Here is a 23375-nt window from a genome sequence, read left to right on the forward strand (position 1 = left end):
AGAGTAGGTAGGGTAGACAGAAACATCAAATAAAGTCAATGTATGATATCTTTAATGCAAATATGACTCAGGTAGAGCTTCAGGAGTCAGTCCACGAGTGGAGCCAGACAGCCGAGCACTCTCATCAGGGTGTCTCTCTCTACACTCGAACTGATCCCACAGGGCTGTCGACTTTCATCAAAAGAAAACCCGCAGCTCAGACATTCCTTTTGAATTTCTTGTTATTTTTAAAGTTATTGCTGATGAAGACACTGTGGGATCTACCTAATTAAAAAGTCTGTCGGTTAGCCTGTCAGTAGCAATTTGGTTTGGATTATAAGAGTCATGATAAACTAATATTTACCACATCTATTGACTTTTTAGGTTATTTCTACTGTTTGTTCATTTATTTCCTTCAGTGACCTGAGATTAATTGGGATGAAATATGATATGAAGTTATTTCAGAATCGATTAGGCGATACACTTTATATCAGTGTATCTAGCTTGTAACAAATACAAACATAATAAATAAAATGATTTTTATATGACATCACAAAGGATGATTTTTACAGACAGAAGCTCGTAACGGTCTTTCTTTTTTAAGTTTAAGAGCAACTCCATCACTTAAAGTTACACATTATGTCTTTTTTATATCGTTATTGCTAATATTTTGGCTGACCGCTAAGTGGTTGAAAAGTGTGTATTGTTACACTGTTTCTTGGACATAAAGCAGCAAGCCCCAATAACTTAACATAAAAAGCAATATGCAAAGATGAAGACAATTTTACTGTTGCTTTAACTTTGATTGATCTTCAGTTCTTTTTTTGAAAATATTGCACATTGACATACAGAGAAGGGTATGTTTTTCCAAGTGTTTTGGATTGTATGTAGCCTGAGAGGCACAACCCAGGCTACACTTTTGCACTTGAAGCTGTGAGCACACGGTTACAATTGAATGCAAAACACATGTGCAAAATAGATGTACATGTATCTGTATTTTTATCAACTCAAAGTTTGTCTGGATTACAGAAGCTGAGCAGAGGACACGGTTGGCAAATTTAAAAGCAAGTCACTCAAACTGCAACTGTAAAACTTGGGAAACTGGGGTTTTGATAAGTGAGGGGACATTATCCCACCTGATCCCAGCTGAAATAACTGGTGTTGAGTTTGAAAACATGATAGGGAGCTGGGGTCGCTTTTTGGCAGCTGCTTCTGGGCACTAATTAGTAAAACAAAATCACATTAGTAGTAATTGAAGTAAGGACACACAGAAACCATATCTGCTGTTGGTGGCCATTGATGGATGTTTCTGAGCTAACAGGCCAGTAGACCGTTTAAGCGTGATTTATGCTTCCATGCAGAGCTTTCGCCGCAGCCTACGTAACTGGCCTAAAGTTTATACTTGTGCGTTGGTGTGTGCGTCGATCTCTTTTAGAGAATAGCTGTGTGTGTGTGTGTGTGTGTGTGTGTGTGTGTGTGTGTGTGTGTGTGTGTGTGTGTGTGTGTGTGTGTGTGTGTGTGTGTGTGTGTGTGTGTGTGTGTGTGTGTGTGTGTGTGGTAGAGCTAATGAGAGAGTGACGGGGATTAGCTTCGGAGCAAGTACCGACTCAAGAGGCATGGTGGTGGTGTCTCCCCTGTGCTTTCTGACCACGGTGGGAAATCTGTTGCAGGAGAAGTTAACTCTCTCCTTAATTTCATGTTGTTTATGGAGAAGGAGAACCAGGAAAAGAGTAGGGGGACATGCAGGGCTATCGAGCCACGGCCGATGAATGTAACTGTAGCACCTACATTTTTTTAAGCATGAATCACCAACTGAGCTCCCTGTCAGCCCTGCTTGTCTGACTGTGATCATGCAGCTACATGTTGAATTGAAGACTCTGTGTGGTGCAGCTGATCTTGGCTCACTTGGTCTTCACTGTGGTTTAAAAGTAGCAAAAAGCTAAGCAATAAATGACTCTATTACCTCCCTAATGATAAGTACTGCCACACAATTGGACATTGTGGAGATAATTTATGTCTTAGTGAAGTGGAATAGTGGACCCATACCCGAAAGTTTGTCTGTGATTATAGTAAAAGCACCACAGAGTTTATAATGGCATCATCAAACAGGCCACCAGTGCTGCAATAGGCTCTTATGAGAAAACAGACGGGATACAGTGACTGTGGTCGGCAGGAAAGCAGAGATAATAGCTAACGAGCTCCTTGGGTACAATAAGACGAAGCCTAGAAAATATTGAAGCACAGCAAGCTGACCTAAAATGCTGCAGTAATAGCCAACATAATGTTCCTTGTTGTGATAATGGCTGTGTTTTACTTGCAGTGGCTTATTCACTCGGAGGCATTATTCTAGGTATTTGTATTAATACTTTTGTGTGTTTGATTAACCTCAATGTAATTGGGGATTTATATGAATTATATTTTCTTTTTGGGAAAACGATTCTGTCCGAAATGTGCATGGATTCCCTGTTTTGTTTATATCTACCAAAATGTGATAACAATGATTGGTCAAAAAAGATGGGACTCACTTATCAATGAGTGACTGACTCACTTATCGATGAGTGACTGACTCACTTAAATGTTAAACGTAGCAATAGCAGCGCAAAGCCCGATGTAAGTGTCTTTGCCGGTTTAAGACCGACGCAGTTGTCAATTTCCCGTCCTGCGGCCACGTCGTTGAAATAGCAAATGCACCTGCGACCATGGTCTGAAGTCAGTAACGCAGCATTTCATTGTTATTTTAACAGTGAATTAGTCAGTCCTTCCAGAATTTTTTTTTTATTATTATTTTTGCGGGCAAAAATCCTTGATTATGTGACACGTTTTCTTAAAAAATGCGATGGAATATGCGGGATATTTATGCAATTTTATGCATAATGCATAATTTTATGCACGCTTAGATCGTTAAAATAGGGCCCTATGTGTGCTTTCTCGCTTCTTATACAGCAAAAAAGAAGAACATACCCTTAATGATGTCCCTGGTTATTGAGGCTAAATAATGCTACGTTTACACATGGCCGGCTATTTTCATAAACAGACATTTCAAGAAAGTGTTCGTTTATATGTACCCGTGTATATATGCCGTCAGTGCAGTCAAGAGCATGCCAGACCTGTAGGTGGCAGTGTAACGAGAATCTCAAGCCCACGTTAGCCAATCAGAATCCCGACAATAGCAACAACAGCAACCAATCACGTCCTCTTTCTCTCTCTCGGCTGCCTAAACCTCCGTTTGTCTCAGTTTACATGCAAACGTGCAAACGAAGTTTTCCAAAATCTCCACTTTGGCCGGAGTTTTTAGAAATAATCGTTTTCTGTGATAAAAACAGGGTTTTCGTGTAAATGAGAGGCCAAACCGCAGGCAAATATCTGCGTCTTCCCTTCGTGTAAACGGGGCCTAAGGTTCAGAATTAAAACCATCACGGATTGGAGATTTCTTTTATATCCCTTCTGCCCACATGCTACAATCTGCTGTCTTTTGGCATTCTGTGTTTTCAAAAACGCTTACAACTTTTATTTGAGCATCTGTGATGTTATGCAATTTACAATTTATCCATTAAGCTATAATTGTAGAGCAGCATACAATGAGCAGGAAGTAGCACACGGTCGCCCACAGGCTAGTGGGACAGATTAGTGGCCGCAGGGATTGAACCTAAAATCTATGCGGGAAGGGATCACCGTGGTACCCACAGAGCAGTCTGCCACCCAGTTGAATAACCGATTGGGCCTGTGACCCTTAAAGGTCCCATGGCATGAAGATTTCAATTTGAGTTTTTTTAACATTAATATACATTCCCCCAGCCTGCCTATGGTACTCCAATGGCTAGAAATGGTGATAGGTGTAAACCGAGCCCTGGGTATCCTGCTCTGCCTTTGAGAAAATGAAAGCTCAGATGGACCGATCTGGAATCCTCCCCTTTCTCTGAGAATGTGGCCCACCCATGAGAGAGAGAGAGACATCATGGCTTGCAAACGAGCGAAGCATGGCAGTTGGTCAAGGCACATACCCTCCCACCTGCCCTCCCCTCTCCTTCTCAATAGCTACAGACACAGAAATGGCACATACTAAGGAAAGCTCATTGTGGGACTGGCTCTAGTGGCTGTAGTTCTGCACCAGGGCTGAATTTCGGGAAAGAGACTTCAGATACAGTATTAGGGGACCACTAAGGTCTATATAAAAGAGACTTCAGATACAGTATTAGGGGACCACTAAGGTCTATATAAAAGAGACTTCAGATACAGTATTAGGGGACCACTAAGGTCTATATAAAAGCATCCAAAAAGCAGCATGTCATAGGACCTTTAAGGACCCAGTAAAAGCGGTCTATGAATTCTTTTATCTTTGTTTACATGTAGGTAATGTTTGTAGATATTTTTCTTTCCCCTAAAAGAAGTGGTTTCCCTGTAAAATAAGTGCATTCAGTCTTGGATGGTTTTGTAGTTTAGTTCAAACAAAATTATTTATTGATTATAATTACTCAGACAGGAGAGACATAACCGTGTCTGTGTCTTAATGTGTAAATGGTTTTGATGTTGTAGTTTTTCACTGAAATGTGAAGGAACAGCACACAATCTGTTTGTTACCAATAAAGCGGATGCCCTAATGTGCCCATAATGATTCAATGTAACTGAAAATCATAACAAAATAATGCTTGTCTGCAGTGTTGCATTCTGTCAGCGGCAGATGTTCAGTCAGGTCGTGCTAGTTTACATTAAGCGTCAATCCCTGATGTTGTTTTTCTCTTCTTCAGCAGAACCCCGACATGCTGACGAGGAAGATAAAGCTGTGTCATATCAACGCCCACATCACATGTCGTCTGTGTGATGGCTACCTGATCGACGCCACCACTGTCACCGAGTGCTTACACACCTGTAGGTCCCTCCTCACACACTTCCTGTCTGTCTTTGTGGTTTCAAGTAGATTTTCTCTTCTTTTGGTAGTGTTTCTGTTTTTCTGTCTTGCTCGTCAGCTCTTTTTGTCTCACCGCTTTTTATTTCTCTTGTTAATTTGACACACTGGTTGTGTTTGTCTCCAAGGGTTTTTCTGGGCTCTGAAGGTGTTACCTTCAGGATTTGTCCCCTATGGAAAGAATCCTGGAGGCAGACTAATGCCTCTGTGATCCATGCAGCTCTGTCTGTAGCTGAATTTTGACTTTTAGCGCTGCTGCTTTCAATCTGTATTCTCTATGACGCTACAAGCTATGAAGTGCCTCATCTCTCTTTGGTTGATCGGCTGGCAATCTCACCCATAAAACAAAACCCTCTCATGGTTTATATATAAATATCATTTTAAAATATTGGAACCCGGTGCCTTAAACCTGAAGTTAAAACACACGCACGCCACGCACGCGCACGCACACTCACACACACACACACACACACACACACACACACACACACACACACACACACACACACACACACACACACACACACACACACACACACACACACACAGAAAAAGAGATTCATTGCACATTTATTAGCCCTCTTAGGAAGGTAAGAGATGCCATCTCTCATTCACACAGTGGTACATCATTAGCAGGGGTATTTTCAATAAAGTAGGATAATACTGTTGGTCTGTATCTTCAGTTACAGCCTTTACTATCACTCTACATAAAACCTATCAAGCCTTAAAGCTGCTTTTATGAAACATTTTAGAGTTAAATAAAATACACCTTGGAAGAAATGCAAGTCACACATCATTACTTCAAAGTGTCCTCCTTGTGTTTTCTAACGGGATGGATTTAATAAAATCTGTTAATTGTTGCACAAACATCCTCAACAGTGTACAATCTACAGTCTATTTATACATTGTTTTTTAATCATGCAAAACCCTCTTTCTCAGTCAAGTTTATCGCTTCTTTTTTTGTTGATTTTCCGCAAACAAATGCAACATTCTTCAAAAGTAGGGAGAAATTCATATAAAACACTCACTGTGCCTCAGTTGGAGCAGTTCAAAAATTAAAATGGCAAGGCCTTATAAAGACCATATCGGCTTTTTTCCCTTTTTTTTTTTTTAGTTTAATCAATTTGGAATATGAACATAATTAACAATTAAAAGTGTTTTAATATGTTTAGAAAGTTGAATCAGCAACCAATTTGATTGTCCATTTTGATTAGTGAACAATATTTGAAGCCTGTTGGACTCATTCAAAGTCGTTTTGTGTATGCGTGTCCATTCATCTTTAAATATGATCCAGTAAGTAAACGTTGTTTGTGTTGCACTTTTCAAATCCGAAGAGCGAGAAAAGAAAAAGGGGAAATAAACCAGACAGACACGACACACTCAAAACCACAACATTTGAAGTTTTAACACCAAAAAAAAAGTCAAAGAAAAATATTTTTTTTAAATGAGCCCCAGGTTTTTGCTTCAGACTTGGAGGCTGTTCTGACAAAGAAACATGCTTTGAAAAAGGCATGTGTAGGTGTGATGTGATAAATGCATGGATGACCTTTTCTGAGTGTGTAGGGTTGAAGGAAGGCCTTGATTTTCTTTTTTCAGTTTGTCAGTTAAAACACACAGAACTGAACCAGTGATTTCATCTGGAGCTCACAATTTAGATAAGGATCGCACATGATTTATTTTATTTATTTATTATTTTTTAATTGCATTTACACAATTAAGTTTGAGTAAATGTCCATAACAGTATCTGGACCAAAACACTGTTTGGTGTAGGAAATGCATTATAAATAGAGCTGTAGACCATCTGAGGGCTTTTTGGCTCTTTCCATTACTCTTGCAAAACACGTTTTAGGGCAGCGCTTCCTTTTAAGATTTCTCACCCATCCAGCCAGATACTTCCTGTACAACCAGCAAGGCCTCATGTATTTTTTATATTGTGTTTCTCGTTTGTTGTGCAGCAGCACAAGCTTCCTAGTGCCCCAACAGATTAACCCCTCTGCATGATATGCTGGCTTGTGTTCTGCAGCCTGCAAAAGTGAAAAGGATGTAGTCTGGCCTTTTTAAAGTAGCCTTTTTGTAAAACCTAGGGAAGCCACTGAGTTATTAACAAGGTCTCAGCCTGATTACCCCATCTGCAACCTCCAGTGCCCTGCTCACATGAGACCTGAGCCAAGGTGATGTTTTGTGTGTGAACCAATCAGTCGCTCTCTGTGTTGAAACCCATTGCAGTAAAACCCTTTGTTTATTGAAAGTGAGAAAAACCTTGCAGATCAATCCCTATTCACACTCCATTGTGAGCGTTAAGTTGACAAACTGCATATTGTTAGATACATAAAACCAAACGACAGCAAACTTTCCCCCCCTGCTGTTTGCCTAAAGCATTTCCAATTAGCTTTAAACAAGATACCGAACTAAACACCTGAAGAACAACTTGCATTTCGATGTGTGAGATGAACCCAGACAGTGTAGTACATTGTCTGCCCACTAGAGAGCGCTCTTTCACCACAGATGGGAGCTGTTCTGCTCACTGTAAGCGTCAGAGTGTAGACGAGACGCTTCGATTCTCCCGCTTACTCTGGAAAAAACAAAAAAGGGCCTCCACCATCAGGGACTCGAGACAAAGAGATCCACATCCCGTCACCATTGCAGCTGTTTAGACACACACTCAAAAAACTGAGACTGCGAAAAATAAAAATCAGTTGGAGATGGATTTGATGGAGGCGTGTGTGCAGTGCTGGTTCACAAAATATGTCCGGTATTATGCACATGAAGGTTTCCGTAGGTGAAGGTCAAGTATGTTCAAACATGCATTTTAATATTAGATTATTCATCAAAAGTCAAAATGAAACCAGGGTGTGTTTTTCATTATATCCGTGTGGGGATCTTTTTCTGCAGGATTGCCACGTTAACTCTCTAATTGCTTTTGTTTCTTTCACCGTGTAGTCGATTTATCAGTTAGTTGATCGACAGAAAATTAATTGATTAAGAAAAATAAAGAATCCCACACATTGCCTCCCCTGGTTCCAGCCCCTCAAAAGTGAAGATTTTACGCTTTTCTCTGTTTTTACATAATTTTAAATTGAAACATGTCACTGTGAACTCTGGGAAATTGTGATGGGCATTTTATGGACTAAATTAGTTATTGATAGGAAAAAACGATTGACATATTTATCGATAAGTAGTAGCTGGCTGTAGTTGTGTAGTGATGTGTCTGTATACAGTGAATGCATATTAGCCATATTATTTAATGCAATATGAAACAAGGAGCGTGGCACCTGATTCAGAAAATTGTAAACATTGACTTAAATAAAAAACAACATGGAAAAAAAAAAATTAAATTAAATTTATTACAGTTTAATAATTCAGCTGATGCTTTTATTTTTTCTGGTGCACCTGAAAAAAAAAATAAAAATTTTAAAAAAAAAAAAAAAAAAAAAAAAACCCCAAAAATTTTTTTTTTTTTTTTTGGTTTTTTTTTTTTTTTTTTTTTTTTGGAGGATCACACTGTGACCAACATGTGATTGGGGAATTTTACAGTGTAAAATAAACTTGGTGGAAGAACTCTGTTTGGGGACACACTTTCTAAATGACCTCAAATATATGTTTGGCACTTCTGTACTGACATTTTCCTCTTGCGTATCAGCCGACATATTTGGCGAGATGATATATGTCTTTAACAACAGCCAGCCACAGTCGGGCTGTAATTATGAGCCATCGTTGGTAAAGTTTGCTTGCTTTGCAGCTGAAAGTGAGACGATTTAAAAAGGCTGAATATGTGTTTGTCATTCCTCAAATCCAAGAGTGATTGTGATCAGAGTACCTAGGAGATAATCAGGATTATGGTTTCAGCCACAGGCACACAAAAGTGAAACATTTGTCATTTGAAAACATACTAAATACACAGTAACATTGTCAATGGATTTATTTTTTGGGGTTGTGTGTGTGTGTGTGTGTGTGTGTGTGTGTGTGTGTGTGTGTGTGTGTGTGTGTGTGTTTCTCTCCAGTCTGTAGAAGCTGCCTAGTGAAGTATCTGGAGGAAAACAACACATGCCCCACATGTAGGATTGTTATTCATCAGAGCCACCCACTGCAGTACATCGGGTGAGTGAGGAAGCCGCCGCAGACCCTACACACACACACACGCACGCACACTTGCACAGGTACAGCGGGTTGCTGTCTTTCAGTACTTTTCCATTCTCCTTCTGTACCTACAGTCCTCTCCTCTCTCACAAACTTAAAGTGCACACACATTCTGTATGTAGGTACACACAGACAGACAGACAGACGGACGTTTTGTCAGTGCTCCATCAGTGTGCAGGGAGCTGCTTGCTGCCTCTGGGGGCATCAGCAGTGCACAGCCAGTGAACAATAAACTACCAAGGAGCAAAGTGCTGGTGGTCCTGTTTTGTTTATTTGCACTCATCAGCTGGGGGTAGTCTGTATTTTTGTGTATGTGTATAGGCATTGATACATGAACATAAGTAGGTTCAATTAATAAATGAATGCAACTAGTGCAATACAAAATATATGTAGTTATTCATTAAATACATGAGTACAATAAAGTACTATGAAATCTTGGTGGATTGTCTCATGGATGGTTGTGGGTCTGCAGCTTTAATTAACGTGATTTTACTGACCCGTAGAGATATCGTCTTTTTTTATCTTATTCCACACATTCTTCTTCCATGTCAAAACCTGGTGCCTACATTGCCCACAGTGCAACTCGACAGCTGATGGTTTGGTTTGGAGATTTGGTTTTGGAGACTTTAAACAAGGTTGTAAGGTTGAAATGAAATGTATATAATATTTTTGAAGTCACGTTTGTGTTATTATTTTTGGGAAGTTCCCTCTGCCAGACTAAAACCAATCTCTCTGAGGGATGTTGTTGTTCATGCCCCCTCTGAGCACTCATGCATTAATGTCTGATTAATGCGACACAAACTTAATATGTACTAGCAATTCAGTCATTACCGCCTAAACGGCGCTGTCTGCAGACTCATTGTTTTGCAGGGATTGCTCCATTTCAAACACATTAGCTTTTTGCACAGCTGTTTTTTTTTTTTTTTTTTTTTTGCCTCCTTGTTTTCAGGAAATTGGAGTTGATGGGAAACATCACAAGTGATTTGAAGGCAAAACTCCCATCAGATGACAGATAAAACCCATCTGCTCATCAAGAAGATTAATCAAATGTTTGAGATTAAACTCAAAATCACACTCAAGACGCCTCCTCACAGAGAATTGGCTCAGCAGAACTAATCCAGCCTCTTGTACTGTCAAGTGTGGCTTTCCATGATGGCTTTAATTGATTTTAATTCACATGCATACAACAACAAAACCACCCCAAAATCATACATAGCATTATTTTGTTCGCCTGCAATAAAAAACAGCCTGGCTTTAGTTCTGGGAAGGGAATTGGTGTCTATAAGTAAATATTTAATTTGTTATACAAGTTAAAGTCACAGCTAAATGACCACCACACCCATAGTAAACAAGTGATTTTACTTTTTTAGTTATTTTCTTGATACTTTTAACAATAAATTGCCATTACTACACTTTATGGAGAGGACCATGAGTAAGTATCAATTCTTTAGTATTTGGTAGTGGGTTTTTGCTGCAGTGATGCGCCACTGCTGGATGAATACATCCAAATTGTGTACATTGCTTGTTTTTATAATCCTAAAAGAGACTACAGTTTTCAGTTACCCTTGCTTTAACAACTGAACTGCCTGGCTGTTAAAAGATACTCACCTTTGCATTGCTTTTATTGTTAAACTTTTTATTATACAGGCTAAAAGTCTCCTTTAGAATAAAATCTCCTTTTCAATGTTATTTTAAGAAAGAACACAGACACCATACAGCATATAGGCCAATTAAACTGTATCATAATGTACCAAATGGTTAAAACTATCTAGTGAAAATATACATAAACATTCACCCCTTTATGCTACGTTTACACCGTGGATGGCTATTTTCATAAAGGGACATTTCAACCTCTCCGTTTTCAAAAAATAACATTGTGCACAGCTGTCAGTTTGTTTACATGTACCCGTGTATATATGCTGTCAAGAGCGTTTCAAACCTGTAGGTGGCAGTGTAACGAGAAGCTCAAGCCCACGTTAGCCAATCAGAATCCCGAAAATGGTAACAACAGCAACAAATTACTTCCTCTCTCTCTCTCTCTTGGCTGCCTAAACCTTCGTTTGTCTCAGTTTACATGCAAACGAAGATTTCAAAAATCTCCACTCTGGCCGGAGTTTTTAGAAAGAATCTGTTTCAGAGACGAATTTTGTAAAAATAACCACGTACGTGTAAACAGGGTCTTAAAGTGACTGACCTAAAGCAGTGTCCCAATGGACCTTTTTCACAGCAGACATTTTGACTTGTCATAGTAGGAAAAGCACAGCTGAAATTGATAACCTTAACGATGGCTCCATTCCATCAAGTGTCCCAGTAAGCTATTTCAGTGAGTCAGCATGCACAATACCAGGACCTCTCCTAAGTAGAATGCAGCCATCATTAATGGTTTTGAATACAACTGTGCTTTTCCTACTATGACATGTCAACATGTCTGCCTTGAAAAAGGTCAATTAGTGAAATTGATACTAAAAAATCCCACCTGTGTCTGGGAGGTCCAGTCTCTGGTTCATCAGTATTCCTACTACAGTTGCAACATGAAGGGGAAAAGAGAACACTCCAAGCAACTCAGAGAAAAGATCATTGAAAAGTACAAGTCAGGAGATGGCTACAAAAAGATTTCCAACTCACTGGACATCCCACGGAGATTCAGTTAAATCAGTCAGTCAGAAATGGATGGAGTATGGCACTTGTTTAAATCTGCCTAGAGCTGGCTGTCCTCACAGAGACTACAACAGATACAACAACTGTTGCCCGGGTTCTTCACCAGTCGAAGCTGTATGGGAGAGTGGCAAAGAGAAAGACACTATTGAAAAAAGCTCCATATGAAATCTCGCCTAGAATTCGCCCAAAGGCATGTGCTAGACTCAAAGGTCAATTGGAAGAAGGTTCTTTGGTCTGATGAGACAAAAAATTTGCTTTTTGGCCATCAGACTAGACGCTATGTTTGGCGAACACCAAACACTGCGCATGACCAAAAACACACCATCTCCACTGTGAAGCACGGTGGTGGCAGCATCATGCTCTGTCGCAGCAGCAGGCCCTGGAAGGCTTGTAAAGGTAGAGGGGAACATGAATGCAGAAAAATATCACCAAATCCTGGAGGATAATTTGACTCAGTCTGCAAGAGAACTACAACTTGGGAGAAGATGTATTTTACAGCAAGATAACGACCCCCAAGCATACAGCAAAAGCTACACAGAAATGGTTCAAAGACAACAAGGTGAATGTTCTGGAGTGTCAAAGCCCAGATCTCAATCTAATCAGGAATTTATGGCTGGACTTCAAAAGAGCTGTTCACACCTGATCCCCGAGCAACCTGACAGAGCTTGAGCTGTTTTGCAAGGGAGAATGGAGAAAAATAGCAGTGTCCAGATGTGCCAGCCTGATTGAAACATATCCACACAGACTCAGTGCTGTAATTGCAGCCAAAGGTGCATCTACTAAATACTGACCTGAAGGGGGTGAATATTTATGCAATCATCTTCTTTACCTTATATATATTTTTAATTAATTGGCATTAGTTTGTGAAAATCCGTCTTCACTTTTTTTTTTTGCAAATTCTTGTCAAAAACGCCAAATTATATTGACCACGATTTCATGTATAAAAGAAACTAAAGGGTGAAACATCCAAGGGGGGTGAGTACTTTTTATAGGCATTGTACAGTATATGATACCTATATATGTATTTGAGCAACATGCTAGACAGTGATCTCCACCACCATGATCAAAACTCCAAATAAGGGAAAAAAAATCTTTTAGAAGAATTAATGTTTGTCCCTCCAGCAGAGTTCCACAGACTTTTAAAGATGTCCCTAAAATTTAACAGAGCAAACAGTACCAGTCAAAAGTCTGGAAACACTTTCTCATTCAGGTGAATGGGGAAAGTGTGTCCAAACCTTTTGACTGGTACTGTATCTGTGTCATATTTGTATCTCAGTGACAGTGTTCAAACCTCCAAACTTGGCTGTGAGAATATACTACCCGCTCTGTCCAGCAGGGGTCATTGTTCTGCTGATTGGGGAGCAAGCTTCATCACCGGGGGCAGCTACAGGAGTTTTTACTCCACAGCAAACTCAACATGTCGTACCCGTTGGCTGGCTGCGACGGCTGGTTGTCAAAACGCACCAGCCTAGCGGTGGCAGAGCAGAGCCCACACTGTGCACCTGTGTCACCTGCACTGAGGAACAGGGAAAGGCTATTTAACACTCTGACTGACAGAGCATATGCTGCACACTGGCCTCTGAGCAGGTGCCATTTAAATTGTTCAGTCTTAACACATTTGACATCTCTCAGTAAATGTCAGTTTGAGATGTTCTGCTTTCGATCACACAGGATTTTCACAGTTACTCGTGCACAGCGTTGTACTGTAGGCCTTTTGTGGCGCGTTACAACAAATCTCTGTCTGTTTACGGCCTTTCATCACAGGTTGGACATGTCTGGTTCCAACCAGTTCAACCAAAAAGTGATTATTCCTCATCATACTGTATGTCTGCATATAGAGGCCTGAATAGATGAACTTATTTACAAGAAAAAAGGCAAAAATTAGAAGAATAACAAAAAAAAAAACCAGAACTATATTGTGTGTATGTATTTTGTAATGTATTTTCTGCTTTCCTATCCTGTTATTCATCTCTTGGCCCCTTGGTGGGGTCTGGACCCTCAGAATGAAGTACCAAGAGTATAACATCACTAATATTTCAGATGTGTGGTTTACATCTTTTGGGTGTAAAATTCAGAATAGTATTTCTCCTAAACTAATAAGGTAACTAATCAATTTCTTGTTCTTTTCAGCCATGACAGAACAATGCAAGACATTGTCTACAAGTTGGTACCGGGACTTCAAGAGGGTAAGTGTCGTGTATCGCCTCTCTTTATGGATACGACCCACGAGAGATCCAACTTGTAACTAGTGTTCACAAATTGGCTTGGCGTCGCTATAAAACAAACACATTTTAATGAAATATTCTTGCTGTCATTGCTGGGCTTGGACGACCTAATGAAGCAGGTTACAGCACACACACACACACACACACACACACACACACACACACACACACACACACACACACACACACACACACACACACACACACACACACACACACACACACACACACTGGACCCCCCCCAGTGACAGCAAGGATGTTGAGTAAAACACTGTCCTCTCTAATTTTCCTCTCTTTCTGCCCCCTCTTGTACAGCGGAGATAAAGAAGCAGCGGGAGTTCTATCAGAAATTGGGGATGGAGGTGCCTGGAGACATTAAAGGAGAGCTTTGCAACATGAAGACTCATCTAGATCAACGCAATGGTACGGTCCCCCCCCCCTTTCACACACACTCAGAGGATTCACAGAGATTTTGTCTCGGCTCCATCTTGTTAACACGCATGTTGTTTTAGTGAGGGGAGCCCCTGTGTGAATCCATGAACTGCCCATGGTGGCTTTAGTAGCTTGATTTAATTGTTTTCCCCCGCCAACATGACTTTAAGGCAGTATGTAACAGACATGGGGGCCACAGCATGCCCAAAGGTGTTGTTTACCTTTTTATTATGTGATATTAGTTATGTGTTGATGGTCCTCCAGATATCAGTGGGAGTCAACTTGGCTGATGTGATAAAATAAGCAAACCAGCAAAAAAAGAAGAAAGAACTTTTTTGCGGAAGATTTACAAAATAATTAGCATTTGCCTGAGATAAACGGTTTAATTAACAAACACATAGTAGGACACACGTTTATGTCTGCTGAACCATACACCAGTGTTAGTTTTTGGTTTACATCTAATGCAAAGGATTAAGGGGTAGACAGCGTAGGTTTTGATTTATTTATTGGACTTCACAGATTTAAACTTGTGTTGATCACTTGAAAAGTCATCAAGGAGCACATTTTACTCTAATCAGCTTCATCTTCTGGAGTCTTTAAACCACTCAGATTTTTGGTTTGATTCATACAAATAGCATAAACCAGAGGCTAGACATTTTAACGCAATGTAATTCAAACAACAATGCCATTTTTTTTTAAAGGTCCCATGGCATGAAAATGTCACTTTGAGGTTTTTTAACATTAATATGAGTTCCCCCAGCCTGCCTATGGTCCCCCAGTGGCTAGAAATGGCGATAGGTGTAAACCGAGCCCTGGGTATCCTGCTCTGCCTTTGAGAAAATGAAAGCTCAGATGGGCCGATCTGGAATCTTCTCCTTATGTGACGTGAGCAACCTGTCTGAAAGTTGTAAGTGTTCTGGTAGCTGTGCCAAGAGAAATCTCAATCATTCCCAATCTTGCAGAGACGGAGAGCGTAGCTATATGTAAGGAGATAACATGGGCACAGGCTAATTATTGCTAACTAAAATGCTAGTTAACATTAGTAATTAAACCTAAACAGCTCACTTAAGTCGAAACTGCCTGCGAGCTTCTCCTGTACTATACGGTAATTCCTCTACTATGTGACACAATCGTTACAAAAACGTCTGCTACGGAGCCATAACGTGAGCTACAAGGTAATGGAGCCTTTTATACATTGGCGTGTTTCTTTAGAAATAAACAATGGACAAATAAAGTCTTTAAACGCTTCAGATGTAAAGTTATTTGCTGTCAAGTGACGTCAAAATGAATGCTAGTCAGTGGAATGCTAAGTGGAGGTGATACCTTTGTAGCATCAAAATGGCGCCATAGGAGGTTAGAGTTCTATACCCCCTTGCTACAGACCCAGACACGGCACATATTAAGGAAAGCTCATTGTGGGACTGGCTCTAGTGGCTGTAATTCTGTACCAAGGCTGAATTTCGGGAAAGAGACTTCAGATACAGTATTAGGGGACCCCTAAGGCCTATATAAAAGAGACTTCAGATACAGTATTAGGGGACCACTAAGGTCTATATAAAAGAGACTTCAGATACAGTATTAGGGGACCACTAAGGTCTATATAAAAGAGACTTCAGATACAGTATTAGGGGACCACTAAGGTCTATATAAAAGAGACTTCAGATACAGTATTAGGGGACCACTAAGCCCTATATAAAAGAGACTTCAGACACAGTATTAGGGGACCACTAAGGCCTATATAAAAGAGACTTCAGACACAGTATTAGGGGACCACTAAGGTCTGTATAAAAGAGACTTCAGATACAGTATTAGGGGACTACTAAGGTCTATATAAAAGCATCCAAAAAGCACCATGTCATGGGACCTTTTAATAGGGGTAGGGCTACATTGAGGCACCGTGCTGTTTTATCGTTTTCTATAGGATGGCACAGCAAGGTAAAGAAAGCTGGTATCTGAAAGTCCAAGCAGCTCGGCATGATTTAAAGTGGGCCAAACTATGCCTGTAGAAAAATGGCTCATTTTTACATTTTTGACCAAACACTGTAAAATGTGCAGTCACAAATCTGCTAAAATTTGTTTCAAGGAAAAGTTGTCACATTGGCAGCTTGAGTGTCTTGCTATATAAGAAATGAAGCCCCCACTCGTAATGAGTCACATTAGAAGCGAGACAACAAGTAACAGCGGGAGCCATTACGCGGTAGAAATAAATGCAGTTTAGCCAATCAGAAGGAGTCCCTGGCCCGCTTGTTGGGCATGACGGCTTTTCTGTATTCTCGCTTCCCAGGGCTGGCGTAAATGTGTGACCAGAGGGCTGTCATGCCGGCAGGCATAATCGCTCCCTTAATCCTCCTCTGATTTTAGTAGTTAAGGCTCAAATGAAAAGTTGAACTGCTCTCTGGCTTCCCGTACCCCGTCGTTTTGAAGTCAGTTTTAGCTATGATAGATGCAGACACACACACACACAAATGCATACATGTTTGTACACAGACACATTTTAAGGATCATTTGCATATACGGCAACAGAAATAGAAACCAAAAACACTGATTGCATTTCACCACCATTTCCATTCAGTGTGTTTAAACAAACATTTGACGTGTCTAGCCTTGGGTAGTGACATACATATTTTTTTTTTACTTTTTACACAAGAACAATGGTGCCACCCACTCAGACACCACTGGATTTCTTTGGTTTCATCATGGTAGATGGACCAAAGTAGCGGCAGTAGATTAAAGACATTGTCCCGACTGAATAATTTGACCCAAGTCTGAAAACACTCTAAGAGATTAAAATCGAAAACGCTGAGGAAAAATGTCCGTGAAGTGTTGCATGGTTCTTGAAAGTGCCATCAGTTTTACCTTACGGCTGAATAAATGCTCTATAAAACCTTCAAAGACATGGATTCCTGTATTGAAGTATAGGTTCATCCAAAGGCCAAAGACATCTTTTTAATTACTTCATGCAGGCCATAGTGATAGTTTGTATACCATGCCTACATGGGGTTTAAAGTAAGTTTTTGCAGTAAACACATAGCCAGACTCTGGCTTGTTTACTTCTCATTTTACTCTCCAGTCTTAGAAAATGGATGCTCCTCATTAGCTCTTATTTAAGAAAGGCAAACTAAAGTGGTAAAGCAGAGATCACACTACACTAACTACAGTGGGCACTCTGTTAATGTTGCCCCTGCCAGCCGGGCTGAACTGCGTTACATCTGATTAAAGTCTCATTTAACCAGAATCTCTGAGAAACAGAAACTTTCTCCTGGGCCCTCTCTAACCAGCGCAGTTAACTAAATCTGCTTCTGGTTCATTGATAACCACGCAAGACAGAGCAGCACTTCTAATTCCCCAGAGCTGAATTCAGGACCAGAAATGTTAATGATGTTTACGTTAAGTCCTATAAATTTATCAGAGTTAGAATCTGGTGCAGAGAAATATCAACATTTTTTAAGAACAGAAAACAAACAACCTTACTTTAAGCTTAGTATTGGCATTCTCTGCTGTTCCAGGCAACAAGGGAAAACCAACCTTTTCAGAGGCACCTTTAAGGCCTAGGCTGCGTTCAGACAGGGGAAACGTTCAGACAGGGAAACGGCCATCCAGCGATTTGCTGCAGGGTTGTGCGTCGGCGAAGTGTCAATAAACGGCCCATTTGTGTGCAACATGTTATGTTCTTTAACCCCACCTAATGCAGCACAAGTAGACTTTATATTCCACAACTACGGTTTGTAACGTTTCCGACCGCGCGGAGGCAGCTTCACGGAAAAAGACGGTAACACTTTACTTGAAGGTATCTACATAAGAGTGACATGACACTGTCATGAACACATGACACTGTTATGACACAGTCATGACACATGAACCCTAATCCTAACTTTAACCCTAACCCTAACGCTTGATGGTGTATGCCCCCAACGTCTCCTTCCAGGCAGCGCTGCGACCGTTGACTTCAAGGCACCTAACCATAACCATTGCCTAATCCTAATGCCTTCCGGGCAGCGATTCCTAGAAGGAGACTTTGGGGGCTTAAAACACCCATAAAAAAATGACTTGTTGATAATTTTTATGACGCGTTCATGACAGTGTCATGTCACTCTTATGTAGATACCTTCAAGTAAAGTGTAACCAAAAAGACAGAAAGAAAAGAGACGAGCGAGACAGATCGACTGTGCTTTATTGTTTGGCAAATGTTCAGCTTTGACACAAACTCCGTGACAGTTCAGTGCTTTTGTTCCGTGTTTTAAAACTTTCTTGTGGCAGTGATGTTTCCTGTTTACTGTATGGGATTCTCACAACCCCTTAAAACCGACTGACAAGTCTGATCGCTGAATACGTGATTGCCCACCACAGCGTGACGTGGGGTTGTGTTTGTCCAAAAGTTGAATCGGGCTAAACTTTTCGCTGCAGGCCCACTGCGTTTTTTTTTTATTTTTTATTTTTTTGCGTTTCCCCCCCTGTGGAAAACCCCGCCACCCCTCGCCGCAGCCTAAACACACTACACCCATTCAAAATGAATGGAAAGGCCTACGTTTTTGCCGCACCGTCTGACAGCCGATGCAGGCTGTGTGAATGCCCACCTCAATCAGTCAAATAATAGGAGTGGAGGGTTCCTAAGATGTTACAAATGGACAGAAAAACACACATGGTATGCACCATAGATCTGTCAGTCAACCAGTAACGGCACTGTGACATTAACAGATAACATCACACCGTTTGAAACATCACACCCAAGTCTGAGCTCTATTCACTTTGCTTTTAAGTACGTACACAATTACTTTTCTTCCCAGCACTACTTGACACCTGCAGGAAAAAAAAATAAAAACTTAGTTTCCACCAACACAGAACAGACTAATTTCTCTAAATTCCCTGGTTTCCTGAGCAATTAACCCAAGAAATGGAGGGACATGGTGCTTTGATGAGTCTGCGGAGTGCACTTTTCTCTTTCATGGCAATATAAACTCCCACACACAAACGCACACACGGCTAGTTTACTCCATCTTATTCCCAATGTAGCCATACTTGATGCTTTCATTCTACATGCCTTTGTGATTTGATTGTATGTTAGAGGTCCCTGCGTGAAACAGAAAGAAACTCTTAAAATCCCCCAGACTCGAGCAATCATTCCATTTCCACAAACACAAACTGGGTCTCCATCTCTGTTTAGAGTCACTGAGATACTCCAGGGTTGTTTGAAGGTGAGACAATAAGAGAGAGCCCCTCATGATAAGCAATCAGTGAGGCCGACTGGAGACAACAATCACCGAGACATCAGAGCAAGCCTAGACCTCTCCCGGTAATACTCAGTGGAATTGGTGACAGTTGGCCCGAATGGAAAATGGTCACAGAGGTGTGAACGCAATCCCATCTACAGCCTGAGCTGAAGTAAACTGTCCACACACACACACAACACACACAACACACACACACACACACACACACACACACACACACACACACACACACACACACACACACACACTCAGCCCATGTTATTACAACCACTGAATCCAGGAAGAATAGACTGAATTTCTTTGTCTTTAAAGGTTACAGAAAAGCAATACCTATCTGTTCAGCAATTTTGTCACAGCACTGCAATTTTGACTTTGATAACTGTTTCATATCTAAAAAATTCAATACTACTACAGTAGTACAGACACACACACACACTTTAGATAGACAGACTAGAGAGAGATACACTGCAAGCTAGCACATAAACTTAACGTTACTGTTATTTGCTGACATTAAACTCGGAGAGGAGAGAACATAAGTTTACCTGATTGCTGTTCGAGCAAGTCACTGTCATGTTGTATTTTTCTTATTTTCATGACCGCATAGTTCCGTTTCATCCTCTCATCAAAGTTGTAAACATTGAGGACACACTATTGACACACGATGCGAAGGAGAGTATTTGTTTTTTTTTACCCAGGATGGCAAAGGCATGTCCCGCCCTACTCTGCCTTACTTTACCTCTGATTGGCTTACCAGGACATTCTTACCCTAACCCTAACCAATCCAACTCCTCTTGGATCCTAACCAAACCCTAGCCAATCAGAGGGAGAGTAGGATGGGTCGTGCCTTTGCCATCCTGGAAAAAAAAGATTTTAGTACTTACTTACAATATGTACTTAGAGCTTAAGCGACTAATCGATAAAGGACCAGATAGAGTATGCAGATACGGTGAGGATACTGTTCGACATCGGGGGTCTGCACACATGGACATAATCATCTCGTGTTTGGTGATTTCTCTGTTGCATATCATTGAATATCTTATCGTGTTGCTCAGACAAAGCAAGCTATTTAAGTACGCTGCAGTGGGGTTGTGTGATTTGTGATTAGCATTTTTTTACATCCAATTATTCGAGAAAGAAAGTCTGAGATGAATTGTTAATGATGGTAAGTGTTAGTTGCAGCCCCAGATGCACCACAACAAGTAATGGTGTGGCCTTTCTTTCCTCTGAACAGCTGCTACACTATTACATTTCCCATCTGAAGTCATCTCTGTTGTGCACTTGTACTTGTCAGGTTTCTCCAATTTTATTCTAACCGTGTTAAATATATAGTTTTTCACCCCATAGCACAATTCTTTCATTTAAATACCATTTATCCTACAAGGTTACTGCAGATGTCACTGGTTTAATTTGACGCCCTTGCAGCCACTTATAGTTAAAGTTGACCGTAACAACATTAATAAAATCGTTGGCCCTGTACGCAATTAGGTTTATACTGTATACAGTTGGGTCCCAGTGTCACTTTTATCTACCAGTTTGGTGGACTGGGTTTCTGTAGAAGAAATAGTTTTGTGTCTGATGCGGTTTGATTTTTCTGTCGGCTGATCTCTGAGCTCTGGAGACGTACTGCTCTTGTGCTGTTACTATCTGTCCATCAACATTTACAGTGTTACTCTCTGGAGGGAATAGTGAAGGGTACTTTCAGATTGAGGAACACATTCATAAAAAGTACACAACCTTATTTTCTTTTAAATCAGTTCCCCTTTGATAAACTGCATTTTTCCATTCAGCTTTTCACATAAATTCCGTTAATATAGTCATATTCGAGGTGTACTGCATCATTCAGGCCTCTTCCAGCTCCAAACCAAAAGCTCTGTGTGGTGTATTATTCAACCGTACCTTTCTTGTCTTGCAGCACTCGGAACACATTACCCTCAGTAGCGCAGAGTGTGAAAAATCTCTTTCTTCTTATTTTACCATATGTTCAGAGATTCTCTCTCTCTCTCTCTCTCTCTCTCTCTTTTTTTTTTTTTTTTTTTTTTCTCTCTCTCTCTCTCTCTCTCTCTCTCACTCTCTCTCTAATGGCCTTCCATATCTGGCTCCGTTTTCTTGAGGGGGAAAAAAGGTACAAAAGGCAAAACCAGACAAACTCTATTAAGGTAGAGCTGATGCCAGCCCTCATGTAGGCTAATCGGTGTGGAGAATGACCGGGTTTTTTTGTGGTTAGAAGTTGCCCTGTATTAGAGACGTGCCCAGAGAGCGGATGCGTCGCATAAAGGATGTTTTGACACCCTCGGACATGTAATTTCCTTACGAATGGAACTCTGCAGGAGGTGTTTTTACGCTCCAACAGGCCCAGGCTGTTTAAATACTGCAGAGAGACAAACAGCCGTATCCTGATAAGTCTAGTTTCCAACAGGGTCACCACGGACGTCAATTAGGCTCAAGCGTCTTGACTTAAGTTAATGACCGTGATGAGAGAAACATGCTGCTCGGTCACGGGACTGACTAGAACATAAACCGGGACAAAGTAGTGTCCTCGAACTATACACCAAAGACATGTTTGTGATCAGTTTGTTTTTACCGTGTATATCTGCATGTTTAGATCTTCTACTGTGCTCTACTCTTGGCAGCAAATATGAATTTGTATTCAGAATTTACAACATGGCAGCTCAACAGCTCTTCCTCCCATTGGTTTTCTGCACAGGCGATACAAAATCCGAGGAGACGGCCAATAAGGAGGCAGGAGAGGAGAAACCAGAAGAGGACAACGACTATCACCGAAGCGACGAGCAGGTAAGCCCTCTTTCACCGATCAAAAACAATCTATGCTTCTCATCTCCTCTCTTAAATTGAGCAGTTTACTTAAATTGGACATATCATGAACGACTCACTTTTTCTGGAGTGCCTACCAACCCACAAACTGTGAAATAAGACAACCCAGTCAGTTTTTTTGTGGGCTGCCTTAATCAGAAAACAAGGGATTCAACAAACCACTCAGATTTGGCTTCCTTCCCTGTGTCACATGCAGGCTCAATAGACTATACCCCTCCCCAATCTAAGATTTTCCACCCATGGCTTAAGAACTAGCTCTGTAAAGGTGCTCCATATATTTCCTACAAGCCAATCAGAGCAGACTGGGCTCTTAAAGAGACAGGGGGTCAGACAGAGGGTGAATACAGGTATATTCAGACAGTATGAGAAAAGAAATAGGTTATTTGAACATCAAAGCATGCAAACATGTTCTAGTAGAAACCCAAAATACAAGTAAGAACCTGAAAAAGAGTCTCCTTTTTAAAGGCTTGCTTCACCTACATTAGAAATGCATGACTTTCAGAAATCAGACAAAGTTTAACCTGGCTTAAATTTAGCAAACATTTTAATAAAACAAACTTTTGACAGGGAGGTGTAAGGATTATTCCAAGTAACGGTGCTATTGTTTCTGGAAAGTAATTCACGTTGAATGTTTTTGAGATCCTTTTTTCAATGCTGGAAACACCACAAACCGTATCCCATCCTTAATTTTAATCTCATGGAGGCAGAAATATCAGAGTCAGATATTTTAAAACATAATACATAAATACATAAAACCAAAACAATCTGCATGCTAAATACCACAAAAGGTAAGTGAGAATATATATTTTTTTGTGTAATTTTAGGAGAACTGGCCCTTCAACAATCAAGCAGTTTTATTGGAAATTTGGGAGGCAATACACATTGTTTTAGCAGAGATTAGAAGAAGCAAATTGGATAAAATAATTGTAGGTTACAAAGCAGTCTCTCAGGAACAAAAGCTCTACGGGACAAAAATACAGT

General features: G+C 40.6%; 1 protein-coding gene across 3 annotated transcripts in view; it reads left to right on the top strand.

The window, feature by feature from the left end:
- LOC120567148 (polycomb group RING finger protein 3) overlaps positions 1–23375 on the top strand; it is a 72070-nt gene that overhangs the window by 39969 nt on the left and 8726 nt on the right. For 2 of the 3 annotated variants that reach the window (XM_039813992.1, XM_039813994.1), the window contains exons 3-7: positions 4725–4845; positions 8884–8980; positions 13808–13863; positions 14218–14325; positions 22267–22355. In XM_039813992.1, the coding sequence (XP_039669926.1) occupies positions 4725–4845; positions 8884–8980; positions 13808–13863; positions 14218–14325; positions 22267–22355 (471 nt within the window). The remainder of the gene's footprint in view (positions 1–4724; positions 4846–8883; positions 8981–13807; positions 13864–14217; positions 14326–22266; positions 22356–23375) is intronic. The other variant, XM_039813995.1, reaches the window with a different exon arrangement.

Source organism: Perca fluviatilis, chromosome 10, assembly GCF_010015445.1.
Source record: "Perca fluviatilis chromosome 10, GENO_Pfluv_1.0, whole genome shotgun sequence".
In the NCBI taxonomy this organism is placed as follows: domain Eukaryota; kingdom Metazoa; phylum Chordata; class Actinopteri; order Perciformes; family Percidae; genus Perca; species Perca fluviatilis.